At 46.3% G+C, this 17621-nt stretch overlaps 1 protein-coding gene across 1 annotated transcript; it reads left to right on the forward strand.

Moving 5' to 3' along the window:
• Positions 1 to 3: 3 nt before the first annotated feature.
• Positions 4 to 17052, forward strand: LOC100554521 (zinc finger protein 420). The gene is made up of 2 exons (XM_062977564.1): positions 4 to 217; positions 9783 to 17052. The coding sequence occupies exon 2, from the start codon at positions 9849 to 9851 to the stop codon at positions 11472 to 11474; it is 1626 nt and encodes a 541-aa protein (XP_062833634.1). The 5' UTR covers positions 4 to 217; positions 9783 to 9848; the 3' UTR covers positions 11475 to 17052.
• Positions 17053 to 17621: the final 569 nt, after the last annotated feature.

The raw sequence follows: 17621 nt of genomic DNA on the forward strand, positions 1-17621 counted from the left end.
CGCCTCCTCCTTCGTTCTCCCATTGGCCGAGCACGCCGAGCCCCGCCCACTGAGCGGTCCTCATTGGCTATCCATCGCTTCCAGGCTTTGATTGACGGATGTGGAAGGGAGGCGGTCCCTGAGGGCAGAGCGAGAAGAAGGAAGGCCGTCCATTTTGGAGAGGCTGAGGTCGAGCTTGTTTTGGAGAGAAGGAAGAAGGCTTCGTGGGAAGAAAGAGGTGAGAGAGGCGGCCTTTGGGGAAGAGAGGGGAGGGAAGGAATCATAACAACAATAATATAACTTTTTTGTACCCCGCCAAAATCTCCCAAAAGGACTCGGGGCGGCTTACCGAACCGCACATAATAGTACCATAGGTAAAGGTCAAGGTTTCCCCGTCACACAACGTCTCGTCGTGTCTAGTCCGGCTCTGGGGGTTGGTGCTCATCTCCATTGCTAAGCCAAAGAACCGGCGTTGCCCGTAGACACCTCCAAGGTCACGTGACCATGGGCATGACGGCATGGAGCGCCGTTACCTTCCTGCGGCAGTGATACCTATTCATCGACTCAGATTTGCATGTTTCCGAACTGCTAGGTTGGGGGAAGCTGGGGCTAACGGCGGGAGCTCACCCCGCTCCCCGTATTCGAACCACCAACTTTTCAGTCAAGAAGTTCAGCAGCTCAGCGCTTTAACCCACTGCGCCACCGGGGGGCCTTGATACACATAAAAATGCAGGTAAAATTACATCAATACAATAACACCAATTATAGTAGAGTCTCGCTTATCCAACGTTCTGGATTATCCAACGCAGTCTGCCTTTTAGTAGTCAATGTTTTTGTAGTCAATCTTTTCAATACGTTGTGGTGTTTTGGTGCTAAACTCGTAAATACAGTAATTGCTACATAACGTTACTGTATATTGAACTGCTTTTTCTGTCAAATTTGTTGTTTTGGTGCTTAATTTGTAAAATCATAATGTAATTTGATGTTTAATAGTTTTGTCGAAAATCACTATAATTAGAAATACTTTTGGTACCCCAAAATACTTTTCCTTAATCCCTCCTTATTATATGGTTTTATTGTTCTTTTGATCTTGTTTAATGTAGTGTATATTTTCTTTTATTGTGTTGTTTAATGTATTATGATTTGTTGTTCTGTTATATTTTGTTATATTGTATTGTTCTGGGCATGACCCCATGTACATGGAGATGGTGGCGGGGTATAAATAAAGTGTATTAGTTATTATTATTATTATTATCCAACATATTCACTTATAATAATAATAATAATAATAATAATAATAATTAATAAACTTTATTTATGCCCCGCCACCATCTCCCCACGGGGACTCCGGGCGGCTCACATGGGGCAAGGCCCAACTAGCACAATTTAAAAAGACAACAGCATAAATACATTGAACAGTATACAAAAATAAAACAGTAAGACAATAAAACAAGAGTTAATACAGCAGTAAATCAATCAACTTATCCAACGTTCTGCTGGCCCATTTATGTTGGATAAGTGAGACTCTACTGTAACATAAAACAACGCATCACAACAATATAAAAGGCACAGTTTCAATTTAAAAGAATGATCAAGAAAACACAGCAATACCACCTACTATTAATTAACATGCCGGCCACAGCCGAATGTCGTACATTAAAGTGCCAGGGTCGCTATCAATGTATTTTGCCCTCTAGATTCACTAATCATAAACTCCTAGAGTTGGAAGAGACCTCATGGGCCATCCAGTCCAACCCCATTCTGCCAAAAAGCAGGAAAATCACATGCAAAACCCCCCCACAGATGGCCATCCAGCGTCTGTTTCAAAGCCTCCAAAGAAGGAGCCTCCACCATACTCCAGGGCAGAGAGTTCCACTGCTGAACAGTTCTTCCTCATGTTGTTTGAAGCCTTTGTTCCATGGTGTCCTAGTCTCCAGGGCAGCAGAAAGGAAGCCTGCTCCTCCCCATGACTTCCTTCACCTCACATCTTGATCCTTGGCCCTCATCATGTCTCCTGTCTCTCCCTCTTCTCTTCTGCAGGCTAAACATGCCCAGCTCTTTCAGCCGCTCCTCATAGGGATTCTTGTTCTCCAGACCCTTGATCCTTTGAGTCACCCTCCACTGGACACATTGCAGCTTAGAGTCAACATCTCCCTTCAGTTGTGGTGTCCAGAGTTGGACACAGTGTGATTCCAGGTAAAGTGGTCTGACCATAGCAGAATGGAATAGAAGAGGAGTTGGACTTCCCTGGATCTAATAATAATAATAATAATTTTATTTTTATACCCCGCCTCCATCTCCCCAAGGGGACTTGGGTGGCTTACAGATATAAAACAAACATACAATAGTATCAAATACAGAAAAACACATAATTAAAAGGCATAAAATAAAATCACAATCATTATAAAACACAGGTTAAAACACACAGATTAAAACAGTGATGAAATCATAAGATGAACTGGGCAAAATGCACTGGGTGGAACTTGTAAAACATGAAGTTAAGGTGCTATAACATCATGGGGAGAGCCTTAAAAATTGGGTGAACCCTGTGGCTATCTATGCACTAGACTCTTATTGATGCAGGGCAAAATCTAATTGGCCTTTTTAGCTGGCGCATGACAGTTGGCTCAGGTTCCCCTTCCTCCCCACGAGGACTTTTTTCCGCATGTCCTGCTCCCCACGAGGACATCTTTTCCGCATGTCCTGCTGTCCAGGCATCATCCCCCATTCTGTATCTTTACATTTCATTTTTTTCTGCTTGTGGAGTCTCTTGCCTTTGTCCCTGTTGAACTTCATTGTGCTAGTTTCGGCCAATCATCTCTCTAATCTGTTAAGATCGTTTTTGAATTCTGCTCCTGTCTTCTGGACTGTTGGCTCTCCCTCCCCATTTGGTCCTGTCTGCAAACGCGATGATCGTGCCTTCTAAACCTTCATCTAAGTCATGAATGAAGATCATGAACAGAACCAGGCCCAGGACGGAACCCTGCTGATGGCACTCCACTCCTCACCTCTTTCCAGGACAAAGAGGAAGCATTGGGGAGAAGCACCCTCTGTGCTCGTTGACTTAACCAATTACAGACCCACCTAACCGTAGTTTTGCCTTGCCCACATTTGACTAGCTTGTTTGCCAGAAGATCATGGGGGACCTTGTCAAAGGAAAGCCTTCCTGAAATCCAGGTATGCTACATCCACTGCGTTCCCTGCATCTACCCAGCTTGTAACTCTTCCTTCCCTCCCTCCTAGCTTCCCTTTCCTAACTTTCTTCTTTCCTTCCTTCACTCTTTTCCTCCTTTCTTCCCCCCCTTTCCTCCCCAGCTGTTTCTCAGCAATGCACAGCAAACCTTTCCATGTGCTATGCGCCTGCCGGGAGGGGCAAGTCACGTCCGGAGCGTCAAATAATACGGAGTGTTGGATAACTGGAAGTTGGTTAACCGGGAATCTACTGTATATACACTCCATTTGCTTCATGGCCAACAGAACCTCTAAAGATGCCAGCCACCAAAGCAAGTGTAACATTAAAATAATAAAAATAATAATAACAAACTTTATTTTTATATCCCACCCCATCTCTCCGAAGGGACTCGGGGCGGCTCACAACAGGGACAAGCCCGAAAACAACAACACAAGACATTTGACCAAAAACATTCCAACGATTCACAAAATAAATAATAGACAATACATTAAAATCCAAGCAATAAAATCAGAGAATTAAAAACAAACCAGCGGGGACAGGTTTCATAAAGTGCTGTGTCATGGAAATGAGTGATAAAGTGCCGTACGCTTTTAAACAGAGAGAAGTATTCTAATGCCAGCTGTATTGGGCCTGTTCATTCAAACGTGCTCTGGAACAACCATGTTTTTAATTCCCGGCGGAAAGTGGGCAGGGAAGGAGCTAACCTGATCTCCTTAGGGAGAGAGTTCCAGAGCCGGGATGGGGGCCACTGCCGAGAAGGCCCTCTCCCTCCCTCGTCCCCACCAGCCGCATTTGAGACAAAGGTGGGAGCGAGAGGAGCGCCTCCCCGGATGATCTCAGGGTTTCCGTTGGTTCGTAGGAGAGGAGGCGATCACAGAGATAGGCAGGTCCTGAACCGTTTAAGGCTTTATAGGTAATAACCTGCACCTTGAATTGGGCCCGGAAACTTATCGGTAGCTAGTGGAGCTGTTTAAATAGGAGGGTTGACCGCTCTCTATAATTTGCTCCCGTTATTAATCTGGCTGCTGATCTCTGAACCAACTGAAGTTTCCGAACCGCCTTCAAGGGCAGCCCCACGTAGAGTGCATTGCAGTAATCCAACCTGGAGGTGACTAAGGCGTGGACCACCATGGCCAAGTCAGACTTCATGAGGTACGGTCGCAGCTGGCCCACAAGTTTTAGTTGTGCGAAGGCCCTCCCGGCCACCGCCGACACCTAAGCGTCAAGCGTCAGCGATGAGTCCAGGAGGACCCCCAAGCTGCGGACCTGCGCCTTCAGGGGGAGTGCAACCCCGTCAAGCACAAGTAGCCACCCTATGCCCCGATCGGCTGCACGACTGACCTGGAGGACCTCTGTCTTGTCAGGATTAAGTCTCAGCTTATTCACCCTCATCCAGTCCATCACAGCGGCCAGGCACCGGTCAAGGATCCGGGGGGCTTCCTTGGAGTTTGGTGGAAAAGAGTAGTAGAGTTGAGTGTCATCTGCATAGAGATGGCACCCAACTCCAAAACTCCGGATGACCTCTCCCAGCGGTTTCATGTAGATGTTAAAAAGCATGGGAGACAGAATAGAACCTTGCAGGACCCCACAGGTCAATGGCCAGGGGTCCGAGCGGGAGTCTCCCAGCTTCACCAACTGGGAACGGCCCTCCAGGAAGGAGCGGAGCCATTGCAAAGCAACACCCCCAATACCCATTCCGGAGAGCCGTCCCAGGATACCATGGTCGATGGTATCGAAAGCCGCTGAGATGTCCAAGAGAACCAACAGGGTCAACTCCCCCTGTCAAGTTCTCTGCGGAGGTCATCCACCAAGGCGACCAAAGCCGTCTCCATACCATGACCGGGTCTGAACCCAGACTGCGATGGATCCAGATAGTCGGTCTCTGTCAGGAACCCCTGGAGCTGCGAGGCGACCACCCGCTCCAGAACCTTGCCCAAAAAGGGAAGGTTTGAAATTGGCCGGTAGTTGTTAAGAACCGACGGGTCAAGGGACGCCTTTTTCAGGATCGGTTTAACCAATGCCTGCTTTAAGGTAGATGGGAAAAGTCCCTGATCCAGTGAGGCATTTATTATCCCCACGAACCAATTTGCCAACCCCCCGCTGGCAAGTTTTATTAGCCAAGATGGGCAAGGGTCTGAAGCGCATGTGGTCGCTCGCACAGCTCCAAGGATCCCCTTGACATCATCAGGGTGAACAATCTGAAACTAATCCATTAACACTGGACAAGCAGGTGCCTCGGTCATCTCCACAGATACTGCATTAAGGCTGGTGTCTAAGTCAGAGCGTATCCGAGCGACTTTGTCTGCAAAGTGATGGGCAAACTCACCACATCGAGTTGTCAGGTGGTAAGGGGCAGCCCCCCCATCACAAGGGTGGAGGAGCTCTCCCACCACCCGAAACAACTCAGCTGGTCTGTTTGTTGCAGACGCAATGCGGGCAGTCGAGAAAACTTTCCTGGCTGCCCGCAATGCCGCGGAGTAGGCCCTAAGAGAGGCTTTAGCCCGTGCTCGGTCGGATACGTCCTGAGATCTGCGCCAGATGCACTCCAGTCTCCGTCTCGTCCGCTTCATCATGGCCAGCTCCTCAGAAAACCAAGGAGCTGACCTGACTCTGCGAGATGATAGGGGACGTTCAGGGGCGATCATGTCTACTGCCCTGGCCATCTCGGTGTTATAGAGATCAACCAAGACTTCGACAGGATCACCAGCCGCCATGACGGGAAAATCCCCAAGAGACATCAGGAATCCATTTGGATCCATAAGTCTCCTGGGGCGGACCATCTTAATCGGTCCACCACCCCTGCAGAGGGTTTGAGCTGTGGTTAGTCTAAAACTGACCAGATGATGAGCAGTCCATGACAATGGAAGAATGTTTTGCTCTTCCACACTGATTTTTCCTCCGTCCACAACAAAAACTAGGTCTAACGTGTGTCCTGCCTGATGAGTTGGTCCAGAAATCATTTGGGACAGGCCCATGGCCGTCATGGCAACCATGAAATCCTGTGCAGCGCCAGAAAGGATGGACTCCGCATGGATATTGAAGTCTCCCAGCACCACAAGGTGCTGAGGCTCCAACACCAAGCTGGAGACCACCTCGGTGAGCTCAGGCAGCGAGACTGCTGTGTCACGGGGTGGTCGGTACACAAGCAGAATCCCCAACCTGTCCCGGTTTCCAACTCTCAGATAGACACAATCAAACCCAGAAGATTGTGGAACGGGGCACCTGGTCAGAGAGATGGAATCTCGATAGACCACCGCAACTCCGCCTCCCTGCCCTCCAGATCTGGCCTGCTGGTGCACCCCTGAAACCTGGAGGACACAGCTGGGTGAGATTGACCCCTCCCAACTCATCCAAACAGGTTTCGGTGATGCATGTCAGATCCGCTTTTTCATCCAGGATTAAATCCTGGATGGCCGTTGTTTTACCATTTACGGATCTGGCATTTAACAGCAGGACCTTCAGTCCAGGGGGACCATCATGTAGGCTATCTGACCTATCTCTCCTCAGGGTCGCAAGGACTCTTGTGCGCTTCTCCCTGGGTTGATAGAACTGATCGCGCCCTCTCCTACCCCACACAACCCCGATAGTGTTCCTTGGGCTCTGGAACTCTCCCCCCTCCCCATGGATGGGACTAGGGTCTGAGGAGGTTAGTCAGCTCTCTGATTCTAACGAACCAGTAAGGGTATTACTAAAAAGAGAAGCTGACGGGGGAAATTCATATATTGATTGCTGAGAGATGTCATTTCGAATGTTTGAAGTAAGTGGAGGAGAGCTATTCGATGATGATAACCATAGAATGGGAGGGGTCTTTTCTTGTAAGGGAGTTGAGGCCTGTATTGGACTAACGGAATCTCTCACAGAGATTTCCTGTGATGGACCTGGTGGGCTTTTGGGACGGCTTACATTCCCAGTGCTTGGAGTGCCTAATTTGAGTCCTGGGATAAGGGGGCGAATAATTCGGTCTCTAACCACTCTTTTAATATAAATGACCCAGATGTTTAATTTAGGTTTATGAGCCAGGATCTCTACAGGTAGTAAAATGTCCTCAAATGTTATTAAAAGGATTGAAGAGCGATCCTGGCTATGATAATCTCTACGGAGCCAATTGATGTTACTAATTTTGACCTCCGCAGGGCTTTTTCTTAAAATCTGGCCCAAGGACCTCCTCACTGATCTGTGAGAGCACCATCTGCCCCTGTTTAGTTGGAAATCGGAGACCTGGATTGCCAGCATATTGAGGTGTAAGGACCATTGTTCTTGTAAAAGGTCAAGTTGTTGGCCATCTGAGGTGGGAAAATTTCCTTTAAGCTCTTCTTGTAGGAGGTCCTCAGAGGGCCCTAAAGCTGCTCCCTCTTGCCCATTCCCTTTTCCTCGTAGTTCCTCCCCTCCCAATTCACAGTCTAACTGCACAACATCCTCCTTTCCCTGTCTATCCTCCCCACCTTGTCCCATCCTAACCAACCCAGGATTGGTTGTCTCTGATTGAATTTGAACCCCGCCCATCTTCTAGGTTCCATGAGCAGCATTCAGGTGTCGAACTTCTTAACAATAATGAAATCCCCGTAAAAAGAAGATCAGGTTTCTTAATCATAGAATCTAAATTTTGAAAAATAAAAGAAAACGATCTTCCTAATAACTCACATAGATTAGATAACTCCACATTCCTAAACTCTTCAAAATTATCCATGTTCTTCTCACTCCATTCTACAATATCTTCCTCTCTATCCCTCTCAATAACAGTCCAGTCCAGTTCCAATTATTCCACTCTATTCCCAACTTCCTTCCTCATTCAGACCTTCCGGCCATACCTTCCTTCAGCAACTTCCACACACCCTCTTATCGACACACTTCACCCTTAATCTTCCTAGGGTTATCTCATTTATGTTAACAAGGATTTCTTGGCCCCAATTTCTAGTCTGTATTGTTGGCACTATCTTTGGATCAATAATTAGTCTATCCTATAAACTCTTTATTCCCAACTCTGACCCCAAAATTCAATCTCTGATTACACAATATAATAAATTAAATGGCATAACATATAACAAATGATATATATAAAATTTTGATGTGAGAACTTCTCTCGTTCCTGTGAAGACAGCAATGGCAGCGGGTGGAAGCTCTAACAGGCAGCTACAATTGTGTCCACAAGATGGTGTTGGGCACAGGTACACAGTGCATCCGAACGTCAAGCTGGCAACAGGCCTTGCATCAGCCCATAATGAAGGTCCTTAGGGGGATAGGCAATGTAAAAGGTGGACAGCAACCCCAATGCTGCCAACAGCGATGGTAAGCTGTAGTTCTTAAAGGCCACGTCAAAATTGCAATGGTGGACAATAGCGATGTTCCAGTGGTCAGATTACCCCTACAGCAGCAAGGTGGAAATGCTGGAGGGTACCAAGGCAGTCAGGGCAGCAACGATGCCGAAATGAGGACAATTGAGCAGTCAAGGAAGCACTGGGCAGTGAGAATGACAGTAACTGTAGTGGATGGCAAATAGCAGCTGCAGTAACAAAAAGGCCTCCAGTTTTTGGTTTTTTTTTTTTAAAAAAAAGGTCTCTAACACACAGCAACAGGAGTAGAAGTCTTTGAAGCCTTTTAAAAGCATTTGAAGCAACTAGCACTGGTAATTAGGTGTTAACATTAGAAGAGAATGCTACTGGAACATGGCCATACAGCCCAAAAAACTTACAGCAACCCAGTGATTCCAGCCTTGAAAGTCTTCAACAATAGATCTGTGATCTCCTTTTCTGTCCATGGTGGTATATACCATAGTTACATCCTGTCTGAATTACTATAATACGCTCTATGTGTGGCTGCCTCTGAAGAATGTTCAGAAACTTCAGGTGGTCCAAAGAGCTGCAGCCAGGTTGCTCACTGGTGCTGACTGCAGGGAGAAGAAAACCCTCCTGTTATAGAAATTCTACAGGCTGCCAGTCTGTTTCTGGGCAGAATTAAAAGTGCTGGTGATGAACTTTAAAGCCCTAGATGGTTCAGATCCAGGCTATTTGGCTGACCGCACCCCCTTGTACGAACCTGCCCGGACCCTGAGATTTTCAGGAAAGGCCCTTCCTTCTCTTAGCCCTACCTCCATCTCAAGCTCACTTGGTGGTAAGGAGAGAGAGGGCCTTCTTGGTGGCTACCCCTCAACTCTGGAGCTCCCTGCCCAGGGAAGCCAGAATGACCCCTTCCCTGCTGTCCTTTTGGTGGCAGGCTAAAACCTTATTCAGACAGGCTTTTTAAGAAGAAGGTTTTTAAGATCAAGTCAGGTGGTCCTGTGATTTTTAGCTTTCAATATGTTTTAATGGATTTTAACTGAATTTTTAATACTGTTAACAATATTTGTATATAGCCTTGAGGCCCTCATATTTGCATTTCTTGGTATTTCCATCTTCAACATGGCACATGAAGAGAAAGGGTGATAACTTTGGAGGTAAAGAAAGTTTCTGGTTTTCATCCTTGATCTCCTCCTTTCTTGACCAGAGAAGAGATTCTATGGCGCAAGCTCTGGAATACATAAAACTAATAATTTTCTCACACTGGTGAGAAAAAATCCTCTCAAAGTGATGATGTTGCTTACAAATAAGATCTCACTTATTTCTTTATCTTACAGATAAGAAAGAAAAAAAAGAAGAGTCAATTAACTGTATTCCAATTGAACATCCATATCACTATTGACATGAAGGAGAAAGCATCTAGCTGTCTGGAGTGTGGAAAGAGCTTTGCTCAGCGTGGAAGCCTACATTTACATCAAAGGACTCACACTGGTGAGAAACCCTATACATGCCTGGAGTGTGGAAAGAGCTTTGCTCAGCGTGGAAGCCTACATTCACATCAAAGGACTCACACTGGGGAGAAACTCTATACATGCCTGGAGTGTGGAAAGAGCTTTGCTCAGAGTGGAAACCTACATTCACATCAAAGAACTCACACTGGGGAGAAACCCTATGAATGCCTGGAGTGTGGAAAGAAATTCACTGAGAGTGGAACACTACGTAAACATCAAAGGACTCACACTGGGGAGAAACCTTGTACATGCCTGGAGTGTGGAAAGAGCTTCACGAAAAGTGCAGCTTTAAGTACGCACCAGAGGACTCACACTGGGGAGAAACCCTATACATGCTTGGAGTGTGGAAAGAGCTTTGCTCAGAGTGGAAGCCTACGTTCACATCAAAGGATTCACAGTGGGGAGAAACCCTATCAATGCCTGGAATGTGGAAAGAGCTTCACTGAGAGTGGAACACTACGTAAACATCAAAGGGCTCACACTGGGGAGAAACCCTATATATGCCTGGAGTGTGGAAAGAGCTTCACTGAGAGTGGAGGCCTATATTCACATCAAAGGACTCACACTAGGGAGAAACCCTATACATGCCTAGAGTGTGGAAAGAGCTTCACTCAAAATTCAGCCCTACATTTACATCAAAGGACTCACACTGGGGAGAAACCTTATACATGCCAGGAGTGTGGCAAGAGCTTCTCTCAGAGTGTACATTTAGATATACATCTAAGGTCTCACACTGGGGAGAAACCCTATAAATGCCTGGAGTGTGGACAGAGCTTTTCTTATAGTTCAGTTCTACGTTCGCATCAAAGGATTCATACTGGGGAGAAACCCTATACATGCATGGAGTGTGGAAAGAGCTTCACTAAAAATTCAGCTCTACATTTACATCAAAGGACTCACACTGGGGAGAAACCCTATACATGCCTGGAGTGTGGAAAGAGCTTCTCTCAGAGTGCACATTTAGATATACATCTAAGATCTCACACTGGGGAGAAACCCTATACATGCCTGGAGTGTGGAAAGAGCTTCAATCAAAAGTCAACTCTACATTTACATCAAAGAACTCACACTGGGGAGAAACCCTATACATGCCTGGAGTGTGGAAAGAGCTTCACTAAAAAATCAGCTCTACATTCACATCAAAGGACTCACACTGGGGCAAAACCCTATACATGCTTGGAATGCGGAAAGAGCTTCACTAGTAGTTCATACGTACGTTCACATCAAAGGATTCACACTGGGGAGAAACCTTATACATGCCTGGAGTGTGGAAAGAGCTTCACTCAGAGTTCAGCTCTAAATACTCATCAAAGGTCTCACACTGGGGAGAAACCCTATACATGCCTGGAGTGTGGAAAGAGCTTCGTTAGTAGTTCAGATCTACGTTCACATCAAAGAACTCACACTGGGGAGAAACCCTATACATGCCTGGAATGTGGAAAGAGCTTCATTCGTACCTCACATCTACATTCACATCAAAGGACCCACACTGGGGAGAAACCCTTGACATCTGATTAGTTTGTTTTCAAGATCATTGGGGGATCTTGTCGAAGGCCTTTCTGAAATCAAAATATGCTACATCCACAGCATTTCCTGCATCTACCAAGCGTGTAACACTTTCAAAAAAGATAATGAGATGAGTCTGGCATGACTTATTTTTGAGAAATCCCTGTTGATTTTATAGTGATCACAGCCTTTTCCAAGCAATTACAGTTTGTCTCCTTAATTATATGCTCCAGAATCTTTCCTGGTCTTGATATTAGGCTGACTGGATATTGGTCATTGGTTGGTCCTCTCTTTTCCCCTTCTTGAAGAGAGGAACAACATTTGCCCTCCTCAGCTTTCTGCTGGGACTTCTATTCTCCAAGAATCTCAAAGAGATTATTTATTGTCAGTGACTCTGAAATGACTTCTGATTGTTCCTACAATATTCTTGGATGCAGTTCATCTGGCTCTGGAAACTTGAATTCGTTTAGAGTAGCCAGGTATTTCTGGACTACTTGATCTATTTTGGTTTGCATATCCTCTATAATACATCAAATATACATACACAATAATAGAAATATAACCAAAACTCAGAACATTGTCAGCAACTGCCTTGGCATCAGATCTAAGATTAGGAAGACATGTTAAAAATTGAATAAAAATATGGACACAATTAACATTTTAAATGCTGATCAGTGGGTTTTATTAGTTAGGTACTGAGTTGCCATTGGAATGGAATTACTAAATGAAATTTTAATCCAGTTTAATATTCCCTTTTGGTGTGTTTTTAATTGTATTGGATTTTTTTAAAATCATGAGAGGAAGCATCATATACATTCCTTTTTTTATTATTGGAGGGGGTAGAACTCTGGGAGAAAACGCCTCTTTGAATCCCACTCTTTGAATTCTATGATCCCATTATTAATTTTACCATTCCCAAATGGAGTTTTTGGTCACTCTGTGACTATTGTTATCATGATCATTATTATAATTATCGATGTGATTATTGTGTCACAACCATGTAGTGCTTTTATTGTGTAAAATCACTTTCTATATGTAGTATTAGCTTTATCACATTTATATAGCTTTTTCTATATATTATATATACTGTATTTTATTTTTACATTGCTTACATTTGTTTTACCTATTACATTTATTTTTCTATACATTGGAACCATGCCTTAAGAGCATCCCAACTTAGGAGTGTTTTGAGTTAAGAACTGTTGCTCGGTCTTGCGTTCGCTTTGACATTCAAGCAGCGTTTTGAGTTAATAGCTACCACCAAAGGGAGCACTAGCACGGGAGTACAGGGCCTTAGGGCTTCAAGGGAGCAGCCTCAGTGCTTTGTTCCTCCATGTCTCGTCCTCCTGTCCGTTTGGAAGATTTCGTTTTGAGATAAGAGCATTTTGAGTTAAGAATTTGGTCACAGAACAAATTAAATTCCTAAGTAAAGTTGTCAACTTACTAGCTTTGGTTCCCAGCGGACTCCTGGCTTTTCTGGGTGTCATTTCTAATCTTGGAGGCTGCTCCCTTTTCTCCTCGTCTTCTGGTGTGAATGCCTGTCAGTGTCCACACAATGAAGCCTTATGTGCCTCATCAAGGAAGAGCAGCGATCAAGAGGCACATCGTTGCCAGGAACCTTTCCCCACAGAGCCTTTAGAAAGAAGCCATGGCCATTATCAAGGAATTAAGAGGTGTTGCTGTCCAGCAGGAGGTTTGAGACAGGATGGCTGATGGAAGAGTAGCCCCATGAGACACTGACCAATATCATGGTAAAGAAGACAAATGTGTTTCTGCCATGGCGGAGCAACAGGAAGTGAGGCCATGGGGAAGAGTGAGCTGGTCTGTTGCTGCCATTGTCCTCTAGAAGTCCTTCTGATCTGTTGTCATTGATCCCTCGAGACCCTTCTGCTCTGTCATTGTCACTGTCCATTAGAGGCCCCTCTGGTCTCACTATCTTGGAAGCCGCCAATAAAAAAAGGATTTGAAAGGGGAGAAAGGATGTCAGGAAACTTTACAGCTGCAGTCCGGCCTGATAGGAGGACAAGAAAGGTTGCTCTCTTGATCGGGCATCCTGTCTGGCCCTGACTTGGGGGTTCAGCCCCACATCAAGGAAAGCACCAAACCTAGGAGACCCCAAGGCCATCTAGCTAAGCCCCTTCAGCTATGCAGGATGCAATCCCTCCCGAGAGAGGCTCTTCCAACTACTCTGACCTCCGAAGTGGAGCAGGGCCAGTCCTGGTGAAAACCCAGATGGGAGGCTGCCAGGAGTGCTTTAGGCTAGACCATCCAGAACATGACAGAAAGTGCCAGTGGTGGACTGGGGCCTTTGGACACCTAGGCTTTGAGCCCCCATCATTTGGCCATGGAAGCCCATTGTAGGCGACCAAGAGAGGGTCACTCTCAGGGGAAGGCAAGGGCTGCCCCTTCGGAACCATCCATGCTGAGAAAACCCTGAGAGAGGTCCGCCTGATGGTTGCATTGCCATGACTCAGAAAGGACCCTGAAGGCCATCAACAACAGCAACCTTTGTGTTTCCAATCAAATGGGAAAGTATTTTGGACCACAATCCCCATTAAGGAAGGAAGCCAATAGCGAAAGGGGGATCAGGAGAGAAACTGACATTTTAAAGGCAGCTGGAAATGTGGGGCAGCAGCAGGGTATGAATGCTTGGTCCTCTTACAGCAGAAGGGGGCTGGGTTGGTTGGCCTTGGGGTGCCTTCGAACAGTAGGACCCTATGATTTCTCCCCTTAAAATGGTCCCAAAAACTGCTACGATTGCCCTGGCCTTCCAGCACCACGGAAGACCAGCCCAGCCAGGAGTATTTGGGGGGGGGGGGGGGAGTGCCTTCCATATATATAGTGCTACCTCCTCCCCCTCCAATCTCTAGTCTGTCACCTGATGATGGACCTGGAAAGAAGGGAGAGCCCTGACTAAGCAGCAGAGCCTAGAAGGGAGCAACACTGGCCCCTGGCTCCACTCCCAGCCCTGCTTTGGCCCGAGTCTCCTGGGAGGAAGAGCCTGGCTCTGCCCCTTGCCTCCATGCCCCACTGCCCCAGTTTGGTGGGCAGCCTCTGAATGAAACCGAGGCCAAAGGGGGGAGTGGTAGGAGGACCGAGAGGGAAGCTGGGACCTTTTAAAAGGTGGGACAATGGAGGGCTCATGGGGCTGCCCCTCTGGGAAACGCGCCCTCGGAGAAGGCCTTTTCAGGGACCCTTTTCCAGCAGAGAAGGAATGAAGACTCGTGTATTGCCCAATAAGGGGGGGGGGTAGGTACCATGGGTCCAGTTCTTCCTCCTATCCTTTCAAACATTTTTTCTTCCTGATGTTCTCTTGTTTCTTGATTCCTTTTGTCAAGTCTGTCTTCCTCTGTTCTTGAGCAAAGGGGGAAGAGATAAGGCCAGAAAAGATCTCAAAAACAATTTTTAAAATGTGGGAATATATATACCGGAAGCTTTTCTTTTGGGATTAACATGTGACACAATTCATAAGAAGTTCAGGCTGAAGGAATTTGAAGAATATCACTACTGGTTTACTGTATTTGGGGTTTTTATCTTGACAGTGTATGGCTTGTTTATTTGTAAATTTGTTTATTGTATAATAAATAAAAATGATGTTTTTAAAATAAGAAAAGTCCAGTGGAGACAAGTTTTACCTCAGGAAAAATACCTTCTACCTAAAAAAAAAAAAGCACCTTTGCCTCTTGCCATTGCACAACAGCCCTGTCAAGTAGGCCAGGCTCAGAACTGATTGCCATGGTTCTTAATGGATATAACGACCCTGCCAGGTACACCAGGCCCAGAATTAAGAGCCTTGATCTTTCTTCATCCCATACAATGACCCTGCCAGGCTCAGAATTAAGAGTCTTGATCCTTCTCCATCCATACAGTGACCCTGTCAGGTACGCCAGGCCCAGCATTAAGAGTTTCGGTTTTTCTCCATCAATGCAACGAACCTGCCAAGTAGAACAAGCCTGGAGTTAAGAGCCTTGGTCCTTCTCTATCAATACGGTGACCCTGCCAGGAAGACCACGCCTGAAATTACGAGTCTTGGTACTTCTCCATACAACGACCCTGCCAGGTAGGGCAGGCCCAGCATTAAAAGCCTTGGTCCTCCATCCATACAACGACATTGCCTGGCATGCCAGGCTCAGAATGAAGAGTCTTGGTCTTTTTTACTCAATACAACAACCCCGCCAGGTGGGCCAGGCACAGAATTAAGATTCTTGGTCCTTCTCCACCCATACAACAACCCTGCCAGGTATGCCAGGCCTGAATTAAGAGTCTTGGTCCTTTCCTACCCATACAATGACGCTGTCAGGTAGGTCAGGCCCAGCATTAAGAGCCTTGGTCCTGCTCCATCCATACAACCCCGCCAGGTGGGCCAGGCACAGAATTAAGAGTCTTGGTCCTTCTCCATACAATGACCCTGCCAGGTAGACCAGGCCCAGAATTAAGAGCCTTGGTCCTTCTCTATCAATACTATGACCTTGCCAGGAAGGCCACACCTGGAATTAAGAATCTTGGTCCTTCTCCATGGATACGTCCCTGCCAGGTAGGCCCAATTTTCTGGATCCATCTAAGTCTGGTTTCAGGCCTGGCTATGGGACAAAGACGTCTTGGTGGATGATCTACGGAGAGCTAGATGGGAATGTGTCCCTGCAAGTTTTCCTGGACCTCTCAGCGGCTTTCAGTACCATTGACCATGGTATCCTTCTGGGCCATCTCTCTGGGATTGGACTTGGGGGCATTGTTCTCCAGTGGCTTTCCTGGAGGGTCAAACCCAGAAGGTGGAGCTAGGGAAGTCCTGGTTGACTCCCTGGCCAGTGGCCTGTGGGGTCCCTCAGAGTTCAATTCTGTCCTCCATGCTGTTCCAATATTTACATGAAACCACTGGGAGATCATCTGGAGTTTTGGAGTGTGGTGTCAAATTTATGCGGACAACACCCAACTCTATTACTCTTTTCCACCAAATACCAAGGATATCGTCAGTAAAGGAGGCCCTGCTCTCAGTCCCACCCCCATCTCAAGTACAACTGGTGGGAACGAGAGAGAGGGTCTTCTCTTTGGCCGCCTCCCACCTCTGGAACTCCCTCTAAAGAAATAAGGTTGGTCCCCTCCCTCCTCCTTCAAAAAACATCTAAAGACCTACTTCTGCTCATTAGCATATGGAGAGGAGGATTAATTAATGAGAGACCATTTCCAGATCCTGATTGAGAACTATGCTGTATCCAGGCGCTGTTAGTCTAGGTCAGCCCAATTTGCCACTATAGGCCACATAATCCAATCCACACAACCGTTTTGAACTTCAGTTGGTTTTTGTAAATTACTGTGAATGTTTATTTAGATTTTATGTCACAATATAATTCTTGTCTGATTCTGTCTGACTATATTAGTTTGTTATTGATGTTATGTTCAATTCACTGATAATAGTTTTACTTTGATGTTAGGTTTTTAACGCTATATTCATATGTGGGGTCTTGTTGGGATTTTATACCCATGTTTATCTGTTCTTTGGAGGCACTGAATGTATACCATTGTTTGTAGGAATCCGCTCTGAGTCCCATCAGGGAGATAGGGCTAAATAAAAATAAAGTTTTATTATTATTAAGAGTCTTGGTCCTTCTCCATCCATACAACGACCCTACCAGGTAGGCCAGGCCCAGAAGTAACAGCCTTGGACCTTCATCCATACAACAACCCTACCAGGTAGGCCAGGCCCAGAAGTAAGAGCCTTGGTCCTTCATCCATACAACGACCCTACCAGATAGGCCAGGCCCAGAAGTAAGAGCCTTGGTCCTTCATCCATACAACGACCCTACCAGGTAGGCCAGGCCCAGAAGTAAGAGCCTTGGTCCTTCTCCCTCCATACAATGACCCTGCCAGGCTTGGAATTAAAAGCCTTGGTCCTTCATCCATACAACGATCCTACCAGGTAGGCCAGGCCCAGAAGTAAGAGCCTTGGTCCTTCATCAATACAACGACCCTACCAGGTAGGCCAGGCCCAGAAGTAAGAGCCTTGGTCCTTCATCCATACAACGACCCTACCAGGTAGGCCAGGCCCAGAAGTAAGAGCCTTGGTCCTTCATCAATACAACGACCCTACCAGGTAGGCCAGGCCCAGAAGTAAGAGCCTTGGTCCTTCATCCATACAACGACCCTACCAGGTAGGCCAGGCCC

Source organism: Anolis carolinensis, chromosome 3 (genome assembly GCF_035594765.1).
Source record: "Anolis carolinensis isolate JA03-04 chromosome 3, rAnoCar3.1.pri, whole genome shotgun sequence".
NCBI classification, from domain to species: domain Eukaryota; kingdom Metazoa; phylum Chordata; class Lepidosauria; order Squamata; family Dactyloidae; genus Anolis; species Anolis carolinensis.